Source organism: Somniosus microcephalus, chromosome 21 (genome assembly GCF_052327205.1).
Source record: "Somniosus microcephalus isolate GS21.2 chromosome 21, FLI_Smic_1.0, whole genome shotgun sequence".
NCBI classification, from domain to species: Eukaryota; Metazoa; Chordata; class Chondrichthyes; order Squaliformes; family Somniosidae; genus Somniosus; species Somniosus microcephalus.
In genome coordinates this window covers 42,300,836-42,328,312 of record NC_141007.1, presented here as the reverse complement: position 1 = coordinate 42,328,312, position 27,477 = coordinate 42,300,836, and the positions used below count along the sequence as shown (strand labels likewise).

At 41.2% G+C, this 27,477-nt stretch overlaps 2 protein-coding genes across 10 annotated transcripts in view; one reads left to right on the top strand and one right to left on the bottom strand.

The window, feature by feature from the left end:
* Positions 1–2,238, bottom strand: part of ogfod3 (2-oxoglutarate and iron dependent oxygenase domain containing 3) — a 143,549-nt gene extending 141,311 nt beyond the window's left edge. For both annotated transcript variants that reach the window (XM_085963506.1, XM_085963507.1), the window contains exon 1: positions 2,108–2,238. In XM_085963506.1, coding sequence (XP_085819632.1) covers positions 2,108–2,190 — 83 coding nt within the window. In that variant the 5' untranslated portion in view covers positions 2,191–2,238. The remainder of the gene's footprint in view (positions 1–2,107) is intronic.
* LOC147102740 (hexosaminidase D-like) overlaps positions 1,729–27,477 on the top strand; it is a 38,441-nt gene continuing 12,692 nt past the window's right edge. For 2 of the 8 annotated variants that reach the window (XM_085963498.1, XM_085963499.1), the window contains exons 1-12: positions 1,729–1,889; positions 3,526–3,689; positions 7,432–7,541; positions 11,501–11,588; positions 12,071–12,235; positions 12,389–12,572; positions 17,350–17,421; positions 18,949–19,150; positions 20,042–20,124; positions 21,964–22,039; positions 23,238–23,342; positions 25,792–25,881. In XM_085963498.1, the coding sequence (XP_085819624.1) occupies positions 3,561–3,689; positions 7,432–7,541; positions 11,501–11,588; positions 12,071–12,235; positions 12,389–12,572; positions 17,350–17,421; positions 18,949–19,150; positions 20,042–20,124; positions 21,964–22,039; positions 23,238–23,342; positions 25,792–25,881 (1,304 nt within the window). In that variant the 5' untranslated portion in view covers positions 1,729–1,889; positions 3,526–3,560. The other 6 variants (XM_085963492.1, XM_085963495.1, XM_085963496.1 and 3 more) reach the window with 6 other exon arrangements.

The following is a 27,477-nucleotide window of genomic DNA, read 5'->3' as shown; positions in this document are numbered from 1 at the left end:
TATCCGTCTTTTAGTCATGTCGGAAAAGGAAAATCAAAGTAGGCGGCGCCACTATGGCGATAACAGATAGGATTTTTTTTTTATAGAAGATTTCTGTAAAACATTTTCGGATGCAGTAATACAGTTTTTGTGACGAGCTCTGACCAACGTTCCCCCTCAGGTGTGCGGGCGCGTGGCCGAGCATCAATCGGGAGATCCCGCGCAGGCCGCTCACCAGCTGGATAAGATGCTGCGCACACGCGGCCGCCCAGCAAATTTAATGGGACCGTGCGCAAAAATAAAATCAGAGGGGACATCGGGGCTGTGTTAGAAATTAAATAAGCCACTCACAAGGTTTATAAACCAACCGTCAATCTCTATTGTTTTAAGCATGAAAAAAATAGCAACGTGATTTCTATACCAAATCTCTCGATTTTTAAGAGTTTGTCTCTTGATTTACGAGACGGTGGGGCTGGCGTGTCTGATGTGGCCTCCAACCAAAATGCACCACCTCACACTTAACTATATTTAAATTTGTTTGCCATTTACACGCCCATTTTGCAAGTTCATTAACGTCTTCTCGCATTTTGTCCTCTGCATTGACTGTACCCCTCAATTTGGTCCTCTTTTGGCTAGACCCAATTAACTGTAACTTAACTGTGAATTAAATAGAACTTTAAATAAAACTTAACAAATTAAACTAAAATTTGGTTTGCCGGGTGTTGTATGAACGCATTAAAGCATAGAATCAGGCAGACAGGCTTCTAACTGCGATGTTCACTTTATTCTGTAAAATGGCTGACTGCCGTTTTCCCGGGTCATTCCCATAATGCAGTGCACATTGCATTACCGTATTGACTGGTGTCAAACTCGCAATCAATACACGACACCGGGGTGACGATGCACTCCAGTCCCCGCGGCGCCCACCGGTCTCGGAAGGCCTCAAGTGTGCCGGCGGACACCGTGTGCTCCATCTCCAGGGCCACCCTGGCGCGAACATAGCCTCGGGAGAGAGGCAGGCAATCTGGCCGAATGACCCCTCGTCCGCCCGCTGCCTGGACCAGTTAATGGCCACTTTGGCCAGGCCCAGGAGCAGTCCTACGAGGAGGTCCTCTGACCCGCCCGCTCCCCTCTGCACCGGGTGACCGAAGATCAGGAGCGTGGAACTGAAGTGCAACCAAAAATCAAGGCGCAGCCCCTTCAAATAATGGAAGAGGGGCTGCAACCTCTCACACTGAATATAAACATGGAACACGGACTCCTTCAGGCCACAGAAAAGGCAGGCGGCCTGGGAGTCCGTGAACCTACTTAACATTTTATTGCACGGGACAGCTCCGTGCAACACCCTCCAGGCAAAGTCCCCAATAGAAAAGGGGGGGGGGGGGGGGACTCCCGCGTAGAGAGTCCCCCATTGGGGACCTCCGCCGGACGGCAAGATGGCACGCCAAGGCGTTTCCGGTCGGCAGGTGAAGATGACAAAGTGGAGAGTGTGCAGGAGCAGCCCGTACAGGAAACCCCTCGGCGCAGAGCTGAAGGGCACGGAGGGCATTTCCCCCCTGAGACGGCTCAAGTTGTGAGGCGCCGATTCCAACGGTGTTGTCTGCAAATTCTGAAATTGCACCTATCTTGTGATTGGGGGTGGGGGCAAATTTGTTGGTGCAGAAACTCACTATTTATGGGTTCTGCAATGTGCATGCAGCTGTTTAAAGTAGTCCCCACTTCCCTGCTCAACCACCCCCCAATCCCTCTTCCCCTAATGCAATGCCTTTGCTTCCCCCTTTGCCAGTCGCTCTCTGTGCAGCAGTGTGGATCTGTGAGCATTGTTCCCCCAGGGCTCTTCCTCCCAGGCTGGCTCACAGTGGCAGCGCTGTGTCCCCGAGCAGCCCAGCCCAGTCCCACGGGCGCAGTTTGTAAGTTGGCCCCTGGATGACGACGGCTGCACAGGCAGCTCGGTAATGTAGCAACGTTTGACGGGATTTGCATCGTTGCATTGTTTGTAAAGCAACCTTTCCTTTCCTCCTTCCTCCCAGCTCTCTGCTCTGCCGAGGTTCCTCCCCCTCCCGCTTTGCTGCTTGCCCCCCCCTGTTTAAAAAATAAACCCCCTTTTCGTCCTTGTGCTGCGCCGTACCTCAGCCGGAACTGCTCCTGCGTTGGGCCGCGGCTGTATTCGTCTTCCGCCTTTCTGGAAGTCGCTCTCTTCAGGGCCGACATGGCTCTTTGGAAGCAGGCGGTTGTGGTGTGAGGCTCCGCGGCGGGCGAGTGCTCGACCCACACTGCCAACAGGCGCGAGCAATCGAGCTGCTGCAGGGGACTCCGGGCAAGGCAAGGAGCCAAACCTCAGCTTTGCATCCAAATGAATGCAACACTTCCCCCTTTTCCTCCAATACTGTGGTGAAGCAAAACCCGCACTGAGCATTCACCCCTGCCAGCCCAGAATGGACCTGTCAGCTTGGTTGGCCAACAGTTTGTTAAGATCAAACTTGGGTACAACAACTGCAGAAGCTGGAAATCTCAAAACAAAAACAAAACAGAAAATGCTGGCAACGCTCTGCCGGTTGGGGAACATCTCTGTGGAGAGAACAGACAAGTTATTGGCGATTTTTCGACTGCTGCCTGCCCCGTTTATGCTGGGGGAAAAAAAAGTCACCTGCCAATTGAGCGGCTCATGGACTTTTCAGGAAAGCCTCAAAATGGCAGGCTGATGCTCCTGCCCAAACCCTGTGCCGGTTGTAGGACTCCCAAGACAATTTGCAGGTGGCAGTGGGTGGAATGTGTGCCGCACAGCCGCCGACCATTGGCGCCTGGCATTGTGCGGCCTAACTGGCGCACCTTAAAGGGACGGCTGCAGGCCACTTTAAAATAAAAAAGGTAGGTGAAACCTTTTCGCAAAGATCTTTGTGGGGCCAGCATAAATGATGTTCCTGGCCCCACAAAAACCTTGCCACCCGCTGCCAGCTTGTCCTACCCCTTAACACATGGCGCCCGACACGGCCCTGCAGAGGAACCGTACGATTTCCCGCACCCCTGTGGCCGAGCTACCAATTGCAGGCACGAGTAGCGCTGACAAGTCGCCCTTCCTATGGTAATGAGGCACAATCCTCAAATTGGTTCGTGCTTCAAGTTATCGGATTGAGGTGGGTGCCACGGACACCCTGCCTCCTTCACACCCAATTTGGGCATCGGATGAAAAGTGGCCCCCAATGTTTCAGGTGCTGAATCGTGGTCAGCACTTCTTGTGTGCTGCGCCTGATCAGTAGCACACAGAACAGAGGCGGCACCTTATTTCTGAGTCTGCAACAATTGGTTGCCGGCGGATCTATCACAACAGCTTAAAAAGATAATTTGGTACAATGTTGAATACAAGCTTATTTCTTGAAAGTTACAAAGACCAGCAGTGTTGTTGAAGGGTTTTTCTGTGTTCCCAAAATGGGGCACAAGGCAGATTGTTTGATATATTTTACAATTTGGGTGAAAATAAGAACTGCCACAAGTGAATATATTAAAAGAATTTAATTCTCCTGTGACAATATTCTCTTTCCCTTCCAGGTGGTATACGGCCCTAGATTTTGTGTGTTGGAAGAATGGCAGATGGCCATGGGGACAGACCAATGGAGGCAGAAGCTAGCACACTTAAACCTCCACAGATGGGTTTGAAATTAGTACATCTGGATTTGAAAGGAGCCCCGCCCAAGTTCTCCTATCTGGCAGAGGTGACTTATCAGTCGGAATAATGGAATTCTTATATTTCTTCACAATGATTATGCATTACAACAAAAGAAGGGTCACTCTAACCTATTAAGATGGTTTCAGTGACAAAATATTTACTTTGAATTTTCAGAACTCTATACTTTTTAAATCTAACCAATTGCCTCAGCAGGTTATCTATGATTAATGGTGTTTGTAGTATAAAGGATGTTAATATATCATTGGTTAGGCTGCAGTTAAAATACGGTATCCAGTTTTGGGTGTAGTTAGGAGGATGTCAAGGCCATGGTGAGGATGCTGAAGAGATGATTACCTAGGATGAGAAGCTTTAGTTATGAGGATAGATCAGGGGAACAAAATCATTCAGAGAAAATTTGTTAGAAGTGTTTAACATTATGGGGGGGGTGGAATTCGGTTGGTTAGCGCCTCCCTTTAGCATCTCTGGGGGGCGCTAACGGAGCGCTAGGAACTTAGCGCCCGAGCGCGGCGATTTTAGCACCGCTTGCAAAATTGACCTGTCATCTTGTGGCGGCGCTAAATACTACTGCCACGATCTCCCGCGCCCGCAGATCGTGACATCAGTCAAGCATGCAACGCCCTGGTAGCGCCCCAGACCAGATATTGAGTCGCGCCCCCTGCCTTAGCGCCTGCCACTAGGAATGACAGGTAGAGGGGAATGTTTTCAAGTCGGGAAGGGGATGGGGGAGCGCTATTTAAATGCGGGCGCTTCCTGCCTTTTCTTGGCAACATTTTTGGTTTTAATGCCCTAAGGAGTTTTGGCCCTCAGCACCACTTTTGAGGTTCCTAAGCGCCGAGCTCTTTCCCTGGGCCTATCCATTAGTGCTTCCAACACAATTGCTTTCGAGGTCTTTCCAGGCCAAGATTCAAGGCTGCAATGAGCAGGGAATGGCTGGCCAGCAAGATGGCCCCTCCCTTTTAAGAACTGGACGGCACCAGTCTGTCTGGCTTCCATGGTAATTAGCATCGCCTGAGCTTCAGTAGCGTTCTGAGGTAGCGCCTCGCTCCCTGATGTTTGCAACTTAAGAGAGGTGTGTTGCGCCTGATTTGACACTCAAATCACCTCCAGGGGCGATAGAGGTGAATTTTGCAGTCGGAGGCGATAATTAACGCCGGGCGCTAAACTTTGCGCCCGGCCGATATTAGCGCCCCAGAATGGGCGATACAGGATTTTTACCCCATGAGGTTTTGATACAGTAAATCTGGGAAAACTATTTCCACTGGCCAGTAACTCAGGGCATAAGTTTTTTTTTATTCGTTTATGAGATGTGGGTGTCGCTGGCAAAGCCAGCATTTATTGCCCATCCCTAATTGCCCTTGAGAAGATGATGGTGAGCCGCCTTCTTGAACCGCTGCAGTCCGTGTGCTGGAAGTACTGTGCTGTTCGGAAGGGACTTCCAGGATTTTGACCCAGCGACGATGAAGGATCGGTGATATATTTTCAAGTCAGGATGGTGTGTGACTTGGAGGGGAACTTGGAAGTGGTGGTGTTCCCATACGCCTGCTGCCCTTGTCCTTCTAGGTGGTAGAGGTTGCGGGTTTGGGAGGTGCTGCCGAAGAAGCCTTGGTGAGTTGCTGCAGTGCATCTTGTAGATGGTACACACTGCAGCCACGGTGCGCCAGTGGTGGAGGAAGTGAATGTTTAAGGTGGTGGATGGGGTGCCAATCAAGCGGGCTGCTTTGTCCTGGATGGTGTCGAGCTTCTTGAGTGTTGTTGGAGCTGCACTCCTCCAGGCAAGTGGAGAGTATTCCATCACACTCCTGACTTGTGCCTTGTAGATGGTGGTTTAAGATCATTACTAAAAGAATGAAGGGAGAGGTTAGGAGATTTGTTTTATGCAGAGAGCTGTTTGGAAATGGAAAGCTCTCAGAAGGTGGTAAAAATAGAATTCATCATAGCTTTAAAAAGAGAAACTGATACCTATTTGAAAAAGAAACGGGCAGGGAAATGGGACTAAGTGGACCGTTCTTTCATAGAGTTGACACAGGCACACTGGACTTGGTAGCACCCTTCAACGCTGTAAAATTCTATGATTCTAGTGATTAACTTGGCCAGGTACCGAAAAAGGGCAAAAGAACATTGTATCCACCTCTCATGTTACACAATTCTTTGGTGTTTACATCAGCAAAGAGCTGGTACAGCTGTCTCCTTCTCACTTGTGTTTAGCCTCCACTGCGGTCAACAGCGCTGCTGACATGGCTGCAGGTCAATATGTGTAGCATGTAAAGGAAAAGGTTATATGTTAAGCAATAATAAATATGTAAGACTGATTAACTCTAAATTCCATTAACTTCCTTTATACTACTTGAGCAGAGCTCTTGTGCTATATGACTTCATTATTCTGAAGCCATTGATGAATTACAATTGCCTTGCAAAAAGTTATTTTTTAAATGTACATATTTTGATATTTCCTGATTAACTGTTACCAGTGAAGACGAGAGCTGTGTCTAATTTTGTATGTCTTGTACTTGAGAACTGTTTAAAGTTCTGCCTTGAATTGTTAAATTCCAACCGTAACAACTTGAATCTCAGCGCAATGGGTAAAACAGAGGCTAAAGTAACTTATATACACATTTGGTTCAAAAATAAAACTGCAATAATCATTGATCTTTATGGGGGAATAATTCGGTTGCTTTCCACCTCCCTAAGAGGGCGCTAACGGGGCGCAAAGCAACTAGCGCCCAGGCGTGGCGCCGCCAACGCCTCTCGCAAATTTCAGTGGGAGGTTAGCAGCACCGGTAATCATTAACGCCTCCGGCGATGATGCCCCGCTCGCGATCTTCGGTAGCGCCCCCTGACTTACCGCCGGACGCTATGCCCGACGGGGTCAGGGGGGCCTACCTGTGGCCGGGGTGGCGCTAATTAAAGGTGAGGTGCCGGGCGGCCATTTTTGTTGCTGGCCGCCTGCCAGCACCTGCCCCCGTTGCTGTCCCCGGTCTCCTCCTCAGCAACCCCCCCCCCACTTCTCTTGAGTGCCGGGCTCTTTTGCCGGCACTCGGATCCCTGGTGGCCCAGCTGGGCCCCGGATCGCACTGCGCAAGGCCCCCTCCCCTTTAAGAAGGGGAGGAAGGCCTGCAGTACCACGTAGCGCCACAATACTCATTTGCAGCGCCCCAAGAGGGAGACGGGGCACTTCCAATAGAGCCCCGCTTCCCTCTTGGGGCGCTACCGATGAATTTCGGCCGCGGGGGCGCTAATTTTTTGGAGGCGCTAAAAGTAGCCCCCCCAGCGAAGTTAGCACCCCAAATAGGGACGCAACTCAATTTTTCCCCATATAGGTCATAATAGATTTTCAGCTTCTGATTTAGAAAAATGTGTATATTTTAGATTGAAATTCTAGAATTTCAATCATTTGACCCAATCTGCTCTTCTCACAATAGTATATAAAGATCATCTTTCATTACCGGAAAACTCGTTTCAATAATACTATAGCTTGATGTGGTCCACCTGGTCCAAGAGCCAGCATGTACCCTGACGTAAGAAAACTACTAGGCACTTGGTCTGAGCGTTAAACAAAGCTTTAAACAACTGTTTTACAACATGGAGATCTCGTTGTGTCCTTCACTAGTTCCTGTTAAGAATGTTCTGCGCAAGCTGGGCCCATGCCCGAGTATTTATACTCTCCGTGGACAGCGCTGCCCGCAGGCCGCTCAGTTGATTCATGTCATACCCGATTCTTCTGGAATTTGAATTAAAACAGCTCCATTGCAGATTTTTTTTTGTTGTAGATCTTTCCTCTGTTTGCACACCTTGGTGCAAATGGTATTCTCCTGGAGTATGAAGATATGTTTCCGTATGAGGGAAAGCTACAGGTGTTGAGGTCTCCAAATGCTTACAGGTAAAGGTTTTATAAATGGATGAATATTATTATTAGAAGTTCCTTTGATACTTTCTTCTTAACCATGAGGTGCTTTTGTAAAATATCACATTGTTTTACAACTAAAAACAATAAGGAGAATATCAAAAATAATGTAATTGATTATTCTTTAAAAAAAATCTGGAATTATCAGCAAATCTTTGTCACAAAATCAGATGAATTCAGTTGTTTTAATGCAGCAGTTGATTTTCATTATGTTAAAATCAGGCGATAATCTACTTTGCAATACCATTGTAGTTTATTTTTGTTTGATTTGCATTTACAACTTCTAATGCATTACAAGCGTATTTTGCTCATTTCTTTAATTGGTCAGTTTGCTATGGAATTTCAATATTTGAATTTGCAATATCTGGGCTCATTGAATTTCCTCATTGGTTATCCTGCTACTGGACTGATCTTATCATTCAGTGTCATCATTGTTGGGCCACTGATCTGTGGTTTTCACAAGAGAAATGAACCGAATAGTGGAATTTCATTTCCAAAATTAAGTCTCTGGAATCCCATCTGATAAAACATAATTTTACTTATCTGTGCATTGTGATCTATTTGTCCTAATTGTAAATGGGCGGAATCAAAAAACAATAGTAAAAACAGTTTTTAAAAATTCAAGAATTCCATGTAATGAAAATAGAATATGATTTATTCATTCATTGTAAATTGGTAGATCGGGCCATTGTGTGACTGCAAATGCCAAAATTCACTAACTCTGTCTATTCCTAACCATAGAATAAGTGTACATATGGTCAGAACTCTTCAAGATATAATCTTATTGTATAAAAAAAAGTTACTGTTAGAATATAGAAGATAAAACACTGCCTAGTTTCACTGATCTAATTAATTCCTCTGTTGCCTACCCCCCGATCTTCTTTGTCATTGGCTTTTTGACTGCCACATTTTTTTTCAGCCATTGTGGGTAGAACAATGTTAGCTGCATATTCCTCCACTACTAATGTTAGGCTATGAATGGTTAGCAGAGGCCTCTAAACTCAGAGAGCAGATCAATCAATACCTTGTACGTACCAGCCTAGAAAACCAGCAAAAGCTGACCAACAAACAAGTTTAAAGAAAAAACTGGCACCTCACCCAAAAAACTTGACGCATCAAAAATGGCTTAATATAAGCCTACACTGTTTAAATTCCTCCATGGCCTCTCCCCTCCCTATCTCTGTAACCTCCTCCAGCCCTACAACGCACCAAGAGCTCTGCATTCCTCCTATACTGGCCTGTTGAACATCCCAACTCCCTTTGCCAACCATTGGCGGTCATGCCTTCACTTGTTTAGGCTCTACACTCTGCAATTCCCTCCCTAAACCACTCCACCTCCCTCCTCATTTAAGGCGATCCTTGAAACCCACCTTCTGACTTTATCTGTTCCAGGCTCACTGGGCTGCGCTCTCCAATGATTACTGCTATCCTCTCACCTGTTCCTCTCTGCTTAGAATATTCTTTCTGTAGCCAGTTTTCCCATCAGGACCTTTCTTCACTATACACCTCATTTTTCGGGCCTTTTCCTATTGCTGTCTCCTTTTCTTCACTGACTGAGGGCAGGAGCATGTAGCATGGCAGTAATGCATTACCAACTGAATGGAGCTGCAGTAACTTTTGGGACAGCTTTCCAAAATGCTTAGTATAGCTTTTTTTAAATCCACAAACACTGGCATACACGTAGGAGGCAGACAGCGTGTATAAAGTAGTCAAGCAAAGTCAGTTGTTTCGGAGAGGGTCAGGAGGGGGGAAGAGAAACACCCATCTACATCAAGCAGGTGGAGTTTGACAGTTTTTGAGAGGAAACGCAAGTTGTGGAGCATAAATGAGCAACATATTTGCCGTTAAGAGTCAGAAGGACGTTCGGTGCCCTGTTCTCCAGTTTGATTAGATTAGATATTCCAAAATATGGCAATCAACCATTAGCTGGAGGATTGGTCATACCTTGGTTCAGTGAGACAGAAGGCTGCAAACTTGATATCCCTCTGGTGGAGGGAATAAGTCATTGTGAAGGGAATTAGATTGGGCCAATTTCCAGGGCTAGACAGTTTTTCTGTGAATTTCTATCAGAAAGAGCCAGTGAATACTTTCATTTAACCAGTGCACTCTTATAATCATAATAATTGGACTGTGGTGGGTGATGCTGAAAATATTCCATATTGCAGTTGCTGTTTTTACTCTTAAAATGATGAAAGGTTATCAGAACTGGGTCTCCTAGCCAGCTTTATTAAGGGACAGCCATCAATGGATAATGTCAGAGGCAGCAACAGGCAATCTGAGCTTCATGATGGCAAGTTTCCTGTTGTCAGAGTGTGATACTACATCAGTAATGGGAAAATGCTCAAAAGTAATTTACAGGATGCTATTAATGCTAAAGTAAAGAGTGCAAATTACAGGGGGTAGACTGTATGGCTTTATGAGAATATTTGAGATGGTAGCTAAATTCACTCAAGGACAATATAGTGAGCATAACCTGGATCTTCAGAAAGCTTTTCACAATGTTCTGAAAATGAGATTTATAAAGGAGTTATTGGCACCTTCGCTAATTGAATTGAGAACTGGCTTGTTAACGGAAAGCAGATGGTAGTGATAATGGAAAAAAGTGTGTTGGAGTTCAGCAGGGATTTGTTCTGGATCCCTTGCTGTTCAAACTATTTATAAATGTTGTGGGGCTTGTAGTAAATAATTTGCAAATGACACTAAGCTTTGTGGCCAGGTGCTGAGTAAGAGATTCATACTTATTCAACCAACATAACAGAAAAAATTATCTGGTCGTCATCACATTGCTGTTTGTGGGAGCTTGCTGTGCACAAATTGGCTGCCGCGTTTCCCACATTACAACAGTGACTACACTTCAAATGTACTTCATTGACTATAAAGCGCTTTGAGATGTCCGGTGGTCGTGAAAGGCGCTATATAAATGCAAGTCTTTCTTTCTTAACATAAGAAATAGGAGCAGGAGCAGGCCATTCGGCCCTTTCTTCTTTCTTTCAGAGACTTGTAAGAACTAAACAGATGAGCTATAGAATGGTTGATGGATTTTAATGTAGATAAATAAATGTAAGGTTATGTGTACTGAATCATCACTGGAAGTTTCCGAACGGTGTGAGTTACCAACCCCAATATTGTAACAAGGGTTTTACAAAGTCAAACGCAATCATAACCCACCAAAATGCCCAACACATACTCTAAACCTTAATATTATGCCTACAAGACATCTAATTTCAGTCCTACGTTCCAAGCTGAGCCACAATCTATCTAAAGAACTAGTTTTTTTTGGTTCTTTATTGACTAGCTTTAAAAAAAATCCATTTAGAAGAAATGGGGGATTGATTGCCTAATCCAGTCAGTCTGAACCATTTTGTCTCCAGGTTAGCTGGAGTGACATCTGACAGCAGGTTAAACAAATACTCAAGAGATGCTGTGTGCTGAGTCCACTTAAATGAAATAGCAGTACTGGTAAGGTAGCAGGAGTGCTTACTCCACTTGTACCTCATTGGATTTTAAACTGTGCATACTTTTTAAATTACGGACTGTTGAAGATCACAACATGAGCAATTGTTGTTGACTTTGGTACCTGCCACCTTGTGCCCAGCGAGTGCAGAGCCTTGTGCTTGCACATGCACAGCCATGCAAGTACAGAAGAGAACTGTGGACCATTCTGGGGTGGCCTCAGACGAGCAGCCAGGCAGAATGGGCAGCAGTGATTTTTGTCAGCAAACAAGTCTGTAAACATTGACTGAGTGAGTGTGAAACGCTGATAGTTGCCTTGTATGGTTTCCCCTCCCGTGAGACAGAATGCCGAGCAGTCCCGTGGCATTTCATTTAACAAGCTGACAAAATTCAACCAACTGTGTAGCAGCCAGGAACTTGAGGCATGTGCTAAACTGTAGTTTGTGTTGATACCCAATAATGATGTACATTCTGCATTGCAGTCTTTCAGACATCAGAAACATTATAAATCTGGCCAGGGTTCATAATTTTGAAGTAATTCCATTGGTGCAAACCTTTGGCCACATGGAGGTGAGTTTTGAAACAAGATAAAGCTGAAACACCATGTTGGGCTAAATTTTATGAAATCTGCAAAATATTTATGAATAAATTTACCGTAAATTATAGTGTCTGAAAACAAAATGCATAAGAAACTATTAACTACTGTGTATGACTTAAGTCATCCATGCATTTGCTTAGAGCTTAAATACCAGATCAAAACTAGTAAATCTTGTATATAAAACTTTGTTGGCATTTTAAATATGGTACATCAGTGTAACCACTGGTCACACCTTTTCAACATGGGTTGTGGTATCCCGTGCTCTAAATTCTGAATTGGCCTTGATGTATTTGTATGTGGTTGTACCTCTGCCAGTGTGGGATGCATATCTAATTAAATATTGAGGCGCACAGCAGCCCGTGAGAGATTTCCGTATACCGGGTCGAGAATGTGTGGTTCTTTTAAGTTAAATTGCTATTGATTGATGTTTTTCTTTTAAACCTTGTTCCTACAGTTTGTGCTTAAACATGAAGCCTTTTCTCACCTTCGCGAAATGAAAACATTCCCCAACAGCCTCAATCCTCATAAAAAAATGTCTATGGAACTAGTAAAATCCATGATTGACCAGATCATGGCAATACATAAAGACCTGAAATGGTTACACATTGGATCAGATGAGGTACTGCAAAAACTTATGTGGAAGGTCTGAGGCAGAGTTTGCAAAAAATACTGTTTGTTCTTGTAGACCATTCAGTTAATCTTGTGATGCTTCATCTTAAATAACTCTACTTTTTTTTAATGAAAATTGTTCATTTATATATTAATCTTGTAGGTCTATTACCTCGGTGAAGGTGAAGAATCCAAGCAATTGATTGAGCAAAGCCAAACTGATGTAGATAGCCTGTTCTTGTCTCATGTGAGAGCTGTATCAAGTTATGTCACCACCACCCACCCCAGTGTGAAACCTATCATGTGGGATGACATGCTCCGGAATATTGGTGAAGATAAACTTAAAGGTATTCTTGTTTTGCCAGCGACTCCATTTGAGCTAAAAGTGTGAAAGGGAAAGTAACACTTTAAGTTGTGATCTTCAGCTGGCCTCCTTTCCAGCACAGTACACATGCTTCTCCATTATTACCATTTGAGCATATCTGCTGTGCATTCTTTTCTGCTCTGATTTTTAGCAGACATTTGTTGATGCCATAAAAGAAAGACTTGCATTTATATAGCGCCTTTCGCGACCACCGGACGTCTCGAAGCACTTTACAGCCAATGAAATTTTTTTGAAGTGGAGTCACTGTTGTAATGTGGGAAACACAGCAGCCAATTTGCACACAGCAAGCTACCACAAACAGCAATGTGATAATGACCAGATAATTTTTTTTAATGTTTATTGAGGGATAAATATTGGCCAGGACACCGGGGATAACTCACCTGCTCTTCTTCGAAATAGTGCCATGGGATCTTTTACGTCCTGAGGACCTTGGTTTAATGTCTCATCCGAAAGACAACACCTCCGACAGTGCAGCACTCCCCAGGAGTGTCAGCCTAGCTTTATGTGCTACAAGTCTCTGGAGTGGGACTTGAACCCACAACCTTCTGACTCAGAGGCAAGTGTGCTACCAACTGAACCACAGCTAACACTTTTTGACACATACCTTTTGTCTGCTGTAAGTGTTGGCAGGGATGGTTTATGTGTTGCTGCTTTATAATAACAAGGATTTAAATATATGTGAATTTCTTCATTATAATCAAAATGTATGTCTTCTGTAGCCAAATACTTTACAATATAATCCCGAGGTATCTGCTGACTTTTACCTAATACAGCACCGCTAATCCATGACATTCCTGTTTCTTTATTTTGGAAAGTTTTCTTTTGCCTTTTGATTGACACATAATGCTGTGTTTCTGTGGCAATCTATTTTTTTGCCTAAATTGTTTTCATTATTTTAGCCTGTAATATTTTGTGAGCAACTTCTTGTTTAGTTCTTCACCTGATTTATATTTTTGTACCTTCAGAATTCAACCCAAGCACTTTGTATCAGACCCACTTATAGTGTCCTCGAAATAACCTGTGTTTGAGCTACGTAAAAGAAAGTTTTAAATTGCTTTGCTATATTTCTACTTTCATGGAAATGCCTATCCTGATATGAAAGCATAGTTTGACCAGTTTTCTAAAGAAAAAAAAGATAGACTTCTATAGCGCCTTTCATGACCTCAGGACGTCCCAAAGTGCTTTACAGCCAATGAAGAACTTTTGAAGTGTAGTCACTGTTGTAATGTAGACTCCAGCTACCTTCTCTCTACTTGTTAAAAATTTCCTTTCCTGAACATATCTGATTTCCAAATTTGTAAATTATTACACCTGTTCTAATTTTCCACCCTTTAGATTAAAGGGATTAAAATATTACCATCAGATGGTAAAATGTTGATCATTGAGTCATAACGGCACAGGAGGAGGCCATTCGGCCCATCAAGTCCGTGCCAGCTCTCTGTAGAGCAATCCAGTCAGCCCCATTGCCCCGCTCTATCCCCGTAGCCCTGCAAGTTTATTTCCCTCAAGTGCCTATCCAGTCTCCCCTTGAAAACATTGAGTGTCTCCGCTTCCACCACTTCCGTCGGCAGCAAATGCCAGGTCATCACCACTCGCTGCGTAAAAAAGTTTTTCCTCACGTCCCCCCGTATCTCTTGCCCAGAACCTTAAATCTGTGTCCCCTAGTCCTTGTACCATCAACTAGTGGGAACAGCCTTTCCCCGTCTAGCCTTTCCAAACCCGTCATAATCTTGTACACCTCTATCGAATCCCCGCATAAGCTCCTTTGCTCTAATGATGAAAACAAATCCAGCTTCTCCAACCTGTCTTGTCGCTAAGATCCCCCATCCCCGGAACCATTCTGGTAAATCTCCTCTGCACCCTCTCAAGGGCCACCTGATCACTTGGCGTACTGATTAGTTTATAACCCACCAACTGTTTGGGGTTTTTAAAAACATTGGGAGGGTAGAGTTTCCACTTGTTTAAGCTAGTAATATCAGCGCGATCTGGGTGGAATCAGCCAAACCCAGCGCAAAAGATCGGGGAATTTTAAACGTGAGTTACGCTGGTTCAGGATTCAATTCTTCCGAATCAGGCCCCGCCCACAAAACTGGCCACGTCCCCAGGTCGCAATTGCAAGATTCTGCCGAATGCATTGGTTCAGTAAAGCTCTTCAAATTGTGCGCATTTTCTTAGGCGCACAGGCATCAGTAGGCATATTTTAAAAGTTTTTTCATATCAAAAAATACTTAATTTACTAAAACGGACTAGTATGCACCAATAAAACTCTTAAATGGTTCCATAGAGTTTAAAAAAAAATCATTTTCAGTGATTTTAAATCAGGTTACTCACATGTGGAGGACTGAACACTGTTATTAAAATGCTTATTTTTGGTGATAATCCCATTTTCAGCTGTATTAATAAAATTGCACCAGGTTAATACTCTTAAATACATCAAGGAATACTTTTTAATGGGGGAAAAAAACGCAACAATTACGTTCTATTATGCTGCCCGATTGTGCTGGTTCATTGAAGATTTTAACGTTTGTGATTATGCAAATGAGTTTTAGCAGAAATTTGAAGCCGAGCCTAACCTAACCAGCGTAATTTCGAGTGCATTTTCGCCCAAAGCGGAAACTCCGCCTCATGGCATTTTAACAGATACAATTCGCCAATATTCATTTAGTGTATTAGAATTATCTAAGTATCAAAGTTGTATTCTAATATTCAAATTAGGATAAATCAGAAAAGATTTTCTTTTAAATTTCATGAGATTGCTGTTGATAATTTGATTTGTTCATAATAGACATTGTAGTTGGGGGTTTTCTCTCTGCCCCAAAGCAGACGGAGATGAGCGTGTACTGGTTTCAAGCGATCTTTATTCAAGCACGTGCAGGGAGAGGCTCTCTCCACCGCAGCTGAGACGAGAGTCTAATTTTTACATTCGAGCAGTTGGCTTATATAAAATCTTATATCTTGTTTCCTTCACATCTTCGGGACTTGGCCAATTAATTGTCCAAGTCACGTACACTTAATCACATCTCCACAAAACACATCTTATTTATCTCAATTGCCCTGTTTCCACATCTGCCATTGTTCTACTCTTTAGCTCTTGTCCAATTTACGTACACTTAACCACATCTTCGCAAATCACACCTTATTTATCTCATTTATTCTCCTTCCATTCCAAGTATTGACCGCATGTCCTTGATTGGCGGCCCATTGTCCAATGCATGACCTCCTCACCTTCTTTCACTCCCCCAATCATCGTGTAATATGCTTTTTCCAACTGTCAGCAACTGTCATTGTTCTGCCAGACTTCTCCTTTATTACATCAGCCAGCTAGTCAGCTAAGCCGCTAATCTAACTTTTAACCCCTTCAGTGATTTAAAAACAAAATCCAAATTCACGTGCAAATTCTAAATCTCAGAAGATTAGTTTAGATTAAACAGGGACATTGTTATAAAAACAGCAATAGTGACAGGTTGTTTTGAAAGGCATAGGGCAGGATTTTCATTGGGCCGTGGAGGCGTGTGGGGAGTTAAAATCGCGAAATCGGGGGGCACGAACCCATCCCACCCCTAACCCGCCTCAATGCCAGTTTCAAAGGAGGCGGATACCCGACCTGTGCTGGGACCCGCCTCCCCGAGGCGAGAAGGGGATTAGTGCCAATTAACTGCCTGTTAACCAGTAGTTAACAGGCAGTTTTTAGCCTAATCCCTATTTTCATTGTTGAAATGTGGGATTCCCGACGGCTCCAAACCATGCCAAGTTAGCGAGGTGGGCCGTCGGGATGAATGGCTTGGAGGGTTCGAGGTGTTCAGGTGAATGATGGGTGCATGAGTGCAGAGATAAGTGTGTTTGGTGTGTGTAAAGTGTTTAAAGAAGTTTTACTTACCTTTACAGCCTTCCTTCCTTCAGGTCTCGGGAGTCCCTCATCTCACCGGCACAGAAAACAGAATGGCTGCGAGCTGTCAAAAGTTGCAGTATTCAGCTTTCTGTTCTGGAGAGATCTCTAAATCAGCCTGAGAGGAAGGAATTAACTTAGTGTACAGATTGTCAGCGTCAAACAGCTGTCAAAACGCTGATATTTCATTTGTCAAAAGCTCTTGACAGATGAAATGTCAATCTGTGACATCACCTGTTGCCGGGTGGCCCTTAATTGGCCTGCTGAGCCCGCTAGGCGGGTTCAACAAGGTCAATCAAGTGAAAATCACGTGGGTTGGCCACAACTCGATGGAGGCGGAACTACAACCCAAAAAGTTGTAGTCCTGCCTCCTACACGCCTCCAGTATCAAAATCCAGCCCATAATGTATAGATTAAAAAAAATTATGAAGTAAACAATATTTGAAATTATTAACGTATTCCCAGAATAATTATGGATATGGTGAAATATCTCATACACTTGTCGCATATTTGATGCTGTAATCATTTTTGATAGTTTTTCATAAAACACAGTACATTTAAAAAAAAGTGTGGTTTTCCTTAAAAATTCGTGGCTATCATAGCATAATTATAATTTTTACTAGGATAATGACATCCAAAATGTTCTTATCAAGCCATCACAAATAAATCAAAAACACAAATGAAATTGTGAATTGAAAAAGTAATCCTAATGTTCCGAGGTTTATATTTATTTTGGGCCTTTTTTAAATAAGAAAGGAAAACCTGCGTTCTTATTTTGAATTTCATTTTTTTAATTATTTTGTTTCTGCCTTTTGGTGCAAATCTTATTGAAAAGCTTTTTATCTCCCGTTAGAATCCATGTTGGATCAGCTTGTTGAACCAATGATCTGGGATTATAACGCCGACCTTGATGTGGATAAAATAAGTAAGTAACCTTGCTTTGTTTTCAGTATCCATAGTAATAACAATGTGAAAATTAACATTGGCCCTGAATTTGCGGTCGGAGGCTTCCCGTGGCCCAACCAATAAAAGAAGGGAATCCCCATTCATACTTATGGGGATTCCGTATGTATGGGATCCCCATAAGCATGAATGGGAATACCCCAAAAAATACATCTACACTTCAAATAAATGAAAAAATACATATTTAAAATTAATTAAAATGCCATTTAATTAAATGTTTAAAACCAAAAATTTATTTTTTGAAAAATAAATTTAAGTTTTAAAGGGGCTAAAAATAATCTTTGAAAAAAAATTATTTTTATGTTTTTTTTAAACTCTTTTATGCTGGTAAAAGCAGGCCTCACACCTGCTTTTACCAGGTGTAAGAATTTCACAGGCATTCACTGGGCAGAAGTTGGGTAAATAGCGCAACTCTCCGCCCGCGGATGCCCTTTTCCCGGGGATGTGTTGGATTTGTCAAGAAGATTCTTGACAGATTGCGAGTTCTGAGTTTTCGCACATGTGCTTCGTGTGTGAAAACCCAGAACTTGCGCGGCCCCTACAGGCGCATACGCACCTTGTACACAACCGTAAGGGCTGCAAATTACGGGCCAAAGTATTTTCTTGGCTTTTTTTTAAGGAGCAACAAAAACAGCGTGGCATACACTGTGCATTTTTGTATATCGTTATATTTATTTTAGCAGAAGTGGTTCAAAATTAGAACAGTATAATTGGGAAAGGTGTAAACTCACATTCTAGGTTTAAGTGAGTGAATTATTGGCTATTATGCCAATCAAATGGGGGGAATATAAAATATAGTAAAGACAAGCTATGTAAATCTTTTCATTTATAGATGAGTACGGTCATGCATCATGTAAGACAAGACATTCCTTTAACTTTGTTTCTTGTAAGAAATTGTGTCATGACAATTTATCAAAACAGAACTCATTTAGCATGGTTAGATTTATTTAGATTTTTTCTATAATTTTTAAATATCATGAAAAGTTTATTATAACAAAGCACATTGCAGTGTGGCTAAGATTTTCTGCACCAATAAACTCGAACCACATTTACAGCAAGTTCCCATGATTACAGCCAGTAGCCCCCAATTTGCTTTAATTAATTACCCTTTGCACATGTTTTTTGTAGTGTGCTTTTAAAATTATTTTTATTCCATTTAATACATTTTAACATTTCATGCACTTCACTTGTGTATCGTCTCTGGATTTTTTTAAATGAGCCCAGTGGAGATTTGGTTTCTGATGACCTGTCTAATAATGACAAATCAATTTGTGATTAAGAATGACAGTCACACAACAGCAGCTGAAATCGGTGTCTCGCACACTGCCCGTCACTAGGCTGAGAACAGCCTCCCTTTTTTTGCTTTGCAGTAACTTTTATGGTAAACTATTATGAAATGTGTTTGTCTTCTATATATGCTGTTAGTGTTAAACATAATAGGACAACTTGTGTATCGTAAACCGATGTTAATTTGATTTTATTCACTTAGTGCTTCAAATAGAAAAGTACCAGAGCGCTGGATTCTCTCAGATTTGGTTTGCAAGTGCCTTTAAAGGAGCTACAGGTGCAGCTCAGTCTCTAACATCCATTAGCTATCACTTAGCTAATCACCTGCAGTGGCTGAAGGTGGCTGAAGCTTTACCAAGGGACACGGTTCAGTTACAGGGGATAGCACTCACTGGTTGGCAGAGGTATGTGAGGGTGCAGAAAGGTCTCTCCAGCTTCAGAAATTCCCCGTTATAGCCGTATTTACACCACAGTTTAACATGTACATTTCTTTCTGCCTGTTTTTTTTTTAATTGATTCAATATCTCTCGATCAGCACACCCGCTTCATTTATTTATTATCCTCCCAAACAATATTAAGGGAAGAAGTGAATCTGAAGGGAAAACACTAGTTTAACTAATGCATTTGGGTTGAAATTCCACTGTGTGGTATTAGTAACAAATGCATTTATATAAAATTCTGCTATCTACTACTTCAACAAAGGCAGTAACCTGAATATTTTAAATGGGTCAACACCTCAGTTCAAATAGTAGAGAGGAATTTCATACGACCGCATCAGTGCTGTTTGCTACACCAGAATTTTACCCAATTTTGGTTGTCTGAAGAACCAATTTTATTTTAGATTTTAGTGTGCTTTACACTTAAAGTTAGCGCTAATAGCAAATCGCAGTAGCATAGCAACTGTTATGCACTTCCATCTCATCGGATTCCATGTTTTATAATATCTGGACCATTCTTTGTTAATACTTTACCCTGTGTGTATTGCAAATGTTTTGCTGAAATTGGAAAATTTATCAATGTATAAACCATAGTTCCCTTTTGCTTTTTCTGGTTATTTATTTATATTGATTCAGGATTTAACCTATTCTCAAACAGAGAATCTTAATATAGGTCATTGGCCAACCTGACTTAGCAAGGAGAAATGTTTAGCAGAGACTTAAGGCACAGAAGAAACTTTCACAGTCTGAATTTTCTGCAGCAAGTTTGGAAACTGCGTGCACACAACTTTAGAGTAAAGACGGATAATGTGAATAGTAATGGTTTCTCTGTTTATTTTGTTTATCTTGTTTTGCAAGGTATGATCATTTTTCTATTTTGTGTGAACTACTTCCTGTGGGGATTCCATCCTTGGCAGTCTCTCTGCAGACTCTGAAAAATGGTAAGGCATATTATATATAAAGTGCTTAAAGATGTTTTAAGCAGTCAATTGGCTTTCTGAGCTACTACATCATGTAGACCTCTCCGTCTGATCCACAGTTGTCTTGGAGACTTCTACATAGGGAGTGAGTTGCTTCCCAAGGCTAGATCTTCAAATATTGGTCATTAAGAATGAGATGTGTTCAGTCTGGTTTAATCTCTTGTTCTTGCTTTAGAATGAACTGTTTGCTTTTTAAGAATGGCATACATCCAAACAGTTCGTTCTACGAGTTCTTGAATATCACGAGCACTGGCTATGGACCTGTACTTTTTCGATGTGCATTCATGGCGTGTGAAGACTTGGAAAATCTATTTTTATACATTTAAATAGAGTTACAAGCAACGTCACTCTTGCTAATCGCAAATTTGTGAGGGAAAGAAATTCATAAGGGCGTCACAACCACTTGTGTGTTCCATCTACTAGACATTTACAACTTAGTATTGGTAGGACTTGCCCACCTTCTCAAGTTTTAGGTAGATATGGAGCAGCAGTGAGGGTGGGAATATTTTAACACAAGGAAGAGAATGCATTATGTAAATAGAACAATTATTTCAATTCCACAGCTTTTCCTTCCTACTAAATTCCCAAGTTTCCCTTTGCCTATTTAATCAATAAATTACTCAGTATTGCTCCCTTTCTCAATAAATGCAATCAACTACCAAAGTTAAAGAACATTTACTCCTTTTATAGTTTTTTTTCTTTTAATCAATAACTTCCATACTAAACAACCTCTCTTCCTACCAAAGCCCAGGTTCTCTCTTCCCAGCATGGTAAATAAAGGTACATGCATTTCAATTAAATACGCAGTTTAAAAAATGTGGGGTTTTTTTAGTTTGCATTTGCTGACTCTGCCTTTGCATTCAAGCTAAAGCACATAATCCACTGTCTTTACTCGTATGCACAGATGCAGCTTCAAAGCTACGATATGTATGTTTTACTGTTTCCGTTACAAACCTCAAAGCAGAGCAGAGTACATTTCAGTACAGTGCTGGTAAATGATAACATACTGATAAATGTATGGGCAACTTCTACTCACAAACAAATGTAGCACGAGCTACTCTCCAGCTCTGATGAGACTGAAAAATCTTCCAATGAGTGGCACTGTGCTTATCCCTTCATTTCTGTTCATTTATTTTTATTTTATATGTACTGTGGAAGATAAAAAGTAAACTTTTTTTTTAAATCAGTAATTAACTGACAAGGTTTGGAGTATAATGGGATGAATGAATGGGTTGCTCCAGACCATAATATGAGTGCATGTATGGAGCTAGAAATATTATGAGGAATATATAGTGCAAGGACTGTCAGCATCCAGACTGATTGACGATGAACTGAGTCATTTTTTATTTCACGCATCCAAGCAAATATATATTTGTCGTAGCATATATTATCGCATTTCTCTCCTAGCTCAAAAGCAAGGTCATTTGTATTTTGTGTATCATTTTAATGAATACAAAATATCTTTACAATTATAGCAAGTTGTGGGAGGAATACCATGTCATTAATGCACTGATGAGTTTTAACCCAGAATGAGCTCCATGGAGAATCCGAACCATTTTGGGCCACAATTAAAATTGCTCTGCACTTGTTTTAGAGTGGGTGCACATGGAGATTTTTGTGATACCCTAATTGTTCTACTAACATGAGTTTTAGGAGAATGCAATACAGAATAAACCCAGACTCAAATTTCTAAATTATTTTAACCTGGGATAAGGCCCTACATTCCTTCATTTGGCACAAGAATTGTTGTTTGTTCCCCTTGCTTTAAAAAAAAATTACATATTGTGTGTTCCAAAATAGGAATGTTCACTGAAAAAGAAGAGGACTTTGTGAAACAGTCTCTTGGAGTCAAAACGTTGAGAATTAACTCACTAAGGTAACTGATCTATGGGCTTCACTTGGATATTATCTGCCCTGTTGCATTTCAAATACGTTAATAAAATCTGGAGAAATGAAATTGTTAGAGGAGTCATTGAAAATCGTTCTGTGTTCCTTCTAGTTTTAGTTAGAAATTAAATCCACAAGCGTTTATTGTTGCTGCGGTCTATTTGAATTTGGTGCTGTACTGGGCGTCCATTATAGAAAGGATATTTAAAGAAAACTGGGAAAAAGGGCAGTGTAGATTTGCTAAGATGTTATTATGGATGAGGGTTTACAGTTATGCATTGGGGCTTTTTCACTAGCACTGAGAAGGTTAAGGGGTGACCTGATAGAGGACTTTACGGTTGTGACAAGACAAATAGTGATGGGTCATTTCCACTGATCAGTGAGATGGTAACAAGAGGGGGTAAATTTAAGACAGTCGCAAAAGGAATTAAAGGGGAAGTTAGAAAAAACATCTTTACATGGAGGGTAGTTAGAATTTGTAATTCTCTGCTACTAACTGCTATCGAAGTAAGTCCATCAATTATTTTAGAATGGAATTCAATAGTTGCTTGATTAAGAGTAAAAATAGAGGGTGTGGGAAACAAATAAGAGGGTGGGAATGGACAAGGTGACTCGTGGAGAAAAACATTGGCACAGACTTGATGGTCTCAATGGCCTGTTTCTGTGCTATAACATTGTATGATTTGAAAAATATGGCATTTCTTAACAAAATTGTATTCTGTATGGAATAAAATGCTGAATATTATCAAAGACAAAATTGAAATAATTTTTTACTGTTAAACTTCATTTTTGTTAAAGGCTTATACTAGTAAAATAACCTGGGGGTTTAAGCAGCGTAACCCAAAGCATATAGCTCCAAAATGTAAAACACACTTGATGCTGTTGCAGTTTGCCAGTGAAAAAAGATACAATAGCAGTTTCACTCCAATAAGATTGGTAAATTTCTTCAAACGTTTTTATAATGAATCATTTTGCAATGACTTCAATATAAGAAAGGCCAGGACCTGTTCTAGACGTGTCAAAATCTTTGTACTGTACAGTAATTATATCTTAAAATGTTCTTGTATCGGGTTAATAAAACGTAACATTAAATAAAATGAATACAAATTTATTGAAAAGAATTAGAACTGCAAAAGGTGACAGTTAAAAGGTTAAATTAAGTGGATCCCAATGTATTTCTTTTTCAGCTTTGAAGATACTGGCAATTTTCCAGGCAGTGATATATTTAATCGTGTAACTCAGGTAATCACCTGCCTACAGGAGTCTGTCGATAAACTTCTTGAAGAAAACATGTAAGAGCTGTAACTTTGATTTATTTTTTTAAATTTCATTCATGTTGGCATTTAACACATTTGCAGAAGAAGTATAAAATGTTGAATTCTATTTCCCTGCAGAATTTAAGGCCTGGGTTTTTTGGTTGGCGGCATCTCCGGAGGGGTGGAACTTCTGTCCACCACGAGAATGCCCTCTGTCCCAGGCCAGATTTCTGGCCTGGGATCCTCTGCATACGAAAGGCATCGCACCAGACTGCGGGTGGAGACTTGCTGCAGCAGGCCCCAGGAAAAGACAGTCACCAAGCCGCCTGAAAAATCAGCCATATTGTTTTTTAAAGAAATTTTGGAGGCTGTTCCTGAGGCTTGTGCATAGCATCGCTCGAAGAGCAATTTGCACAGACCCTTCTTGCAAAGTCTTGCCCAAGGTCCCCTCTGTTGACCTCACAGTACTGGACACTGGAGCCTTCAGTCGGGATAAGCAGTAGTAAATACAGTAGAGCCAAATTTCTCTTGTTAAATGTGATTGCATGCACCCATCCACATATGGCAAGTTGAAAATCTGGGCCACTTTTTTTTAGTGGCTTTCTTGTGCTTATCTGAGTAAGGTGTCTACAATGAGGTGCAGGATATCGGGGCAGAAATTATGCTGTGTGACACCAGCAACAAACATGATAATGCATTTGTATGAAATTCCCCTTTCTACTGGTTCAGTGAAGGCATTAACCTGTTTAAATTAAAGCTCCAATTGCTTTGCCTAACAATTAAATGTTAGCTCTGAATGTTTTATATATTTGGTAGACATTTATAGCCATATTTTCCGATTGGCATTACTTTAACACAGGTGTGGGAAATGTTGGTGTTCAGAGGGACCTGGGTGTCCTTGTACATGCATCATTGAAAGTTTAACATGCAGGTACAACAAGCAATTAGGAAAGCAAATGGTATGTTGGCCTTTATTACAAGAGGGTTTGAGTATAAGAGTAAAGACATCTTACTGCAATTATATAGGGCCCCGGTGAGACTACACCTGGAGTATTGTGTACAGTTTTGGTCTCCTTACCTAAGGAAGGATATACTTGCCATAGAGGGAGTGCAACGAAGGTTCACCAGACTGGTTCCTGGGATGGGGGGATTGTCCTGTGAGGACAGATTGAGTAGACTAGGCCTATATTCTCCAGAGTTTAAAAGAATGAGCGGTGATCTCATTGAAACATACAAAATTCTTTCAGGGATTGACAGGGTAGATGCAGGGAGGATGTTTCCCCTGGCTGGGGAGTCTACAACCAGGGGTCACAGTCTCAGAATAAGGGGTCGGCCATTTAGGACTGAGATGAGGAGAAATTTCTTCACTCGGGGTGGTGAATCTTTGGAATTCTCTACCCCAGAGGGTTGTGGAGGCTCAGTCGTTGAGTATATTCAAGACAGAGAGCGATAGATTTGTGCATATTAAGGGAATCAAGGGATATGGGGATAGTGCAGGAAAGTGGAGTTGAGGTAGAAGATCAGCCATGATCTTACTGAATGGCCTACTCCTGCTCCTTTTTCTTATGTTCTTATGTATTAACCCACTTAAGAGTGTTAAATTAATTCAAATTAGAAAACCTAGGACTTTATTTCTGCAGTTGTTTTTCTGCATTATTTCCCAATTTGACTTTTTTTTAAACTGATGTTGCATTTATTATATCCTCAATAAATTGGTAAAAATGATAAGTAAATTTATTTGATACTATAATAATAAAAATGAATTATTCAAAAGGCTTTAACTTGACCTATTAGAATCATTTTAAAAGTTTATTGCTGTTTCAATCACCAATTGATACCAAACATTAACTGTACTCTTGCAAAATGTTAGCTCTTAACAGTAGGACAGATGTTTCAAGTAGTAGATACAGTTTAAGATAAAAGTATTCATTGCTGGCCCAGTTTCAGCCATTTTATCTTAAAATCACTCGGTAACAATTTGAAATGTTGTGCAACACCAGCAAATGTGGAACTAATAGCCACCTGTTCTAATTGGATGTATTTCAGTGGGACCATATCGTCTCTGAGTCACAAGTCCTTGGGTTCAAACCCCACTCCAGAGACTTGAGCACATAATTTAGGCTGACAGTTCAGCGCCGTACTGAGGGAGTGCTGCATTGTCTTTCAGATCAGACATTAGACCGAGGCTCCATCTGCCTGTTTAGGTGGATGTAAAATATCCCCTTGCCCTACGCGAAGATATAGTGGAGTGGTCCCAGTGTGCTTAGCAACATTTGTCCCTCAACCAATAATACCAAAAACAGATTAACCAGTCATTTATCTCATTACTGTTTGTGGGACATCTAGAGGATGTGAAAAATGATGTATAAATGCAAGTTCTCTTCATTTTTTGTTGTTTTAGAAAATGTAAGAACATCGTGGAAATTAATAAAAGTGCAAAGTATCTCTTTCAATCCTCTCGCTTCTCTCTCTTGTTTTGCATTAGATACATAAAAGGATGGTTCAGTACCTACCACAGAAAGAGGAAGTTTGTCCACCCCATTATAATTCGGCATTTTGAAGGAGAAGTCAGAGGGTATGTTTGCATTATGTTGGTACTATATTTTGTACATTGTATATGCTTCAGAAATCTTGCAATATGAACTATTGAGACAGGAGTATTGATCTGAAACTTCACCAAACCTCAGCTGTGATAAAACTGATCATCACTGTGATTGAGTAATAATGGATAATGACTCTCTTCTAGTGTCCATGCAAATTGGAAGGCAGCTGTAAGTGAGCTGCGTACAGCACTGGAAAGAATCTATTATCCAGATACTGTGGAAGAGTGGCTAGAAGAACATGTTAACCCAGCCTTGACAAGGTTGCAACAGTTTGTGCAAGATATGGATGAAACTTTGACATCAGGGAACTTAAAATAAAAATGCAATTATATTAAGTGATTTTTTTTAAACGTCACTTTGAAGCATTTAATTTGAATACATGACCTCCTTTGGTGATTTACAATTATTTTCATTCAAGGTGAATCCAACCACATAGTAATTAACAAGAACAAGAAAATTAGCATGAAATTAGAATGAGGCCATTTAGTTCATCAGGGCCACGATGTCCAAACAGACTGTGTACAGTCTATCCTGGCATGAAAACTACCTATTTCATCTCCTGAGGGGGAGTTCCACATAAAAGCATAATAACTAACTGAAACTCCAAACGATCACTACCACACCGCGATTCAACTCTGTCTGAGACAGCAACCCCAGGCCCCAGCAGCACAGACTATTGTGAGCAAGGGACAGTTTGATTGCCTCAGTAGCTACTTATCCCTATAACCTTCAGTCCATTATCCTGCTCTGTTTTTGAATAGCATAAACCCAAGTTACACATAGTTCAGTTTATAAAGCATTCCAAACCAATGGAGAGAGTTGCTTATGTAGAAATTGAATTCATTTTTCAAAGTTTAAAGAATGTAGAATACAGCAATAGGAACTAGTTAGCATTATAGTATCTACCTTTCTGCCCACTAAAAAACAGTTCTAGTAAACATCTTACTGTAGACAGTGCCCAGATTTAATCAATTACAGTACTAAAAAAGACCATTGGTATGTAATTGTTAAACGATCTTATCTTATTAAACACTCAGTTTAGATTTGGCTTTGAATGTCAAAACACATGTTAAGATTTCTTGTTGAAGACAGAATATATGCTAATAAATTCTTTGAAAGCAACTATTGGACTACATTGTTTCCCTCCATTCTCCTCATATGCCTCAACAATGAAATTCCATTCCATGGACACAAACCACTCCTGCAACCTGAAGGGTGACTGCTTACTACAGTACAAACTATTTTGTGCAAATACAGCAATTCAAACTTTGTAATATCTGAAAAATTTCTCCTTTGAAAATGACAGAAACAAAGTGGTCAAAATACTGTAGGTTTCATAGTTTATCATTTTTAAAGTAATAGCAATAGTGGATCATTTTACCACAAAGCTGGAATGAAACAAAACGGAGATGGTTGGGGACACTATACATGTACCACTGTTCATTTATTTTTATTTATACTTAGTCAAAAACATTTTTCCATTGTCCTGATTTATGCTTTACTAGTATTGTCCCATCTTTCATTTCTGTGTCATTTTGTTGTAGCCAATCGGACGTGTAGATGACCTG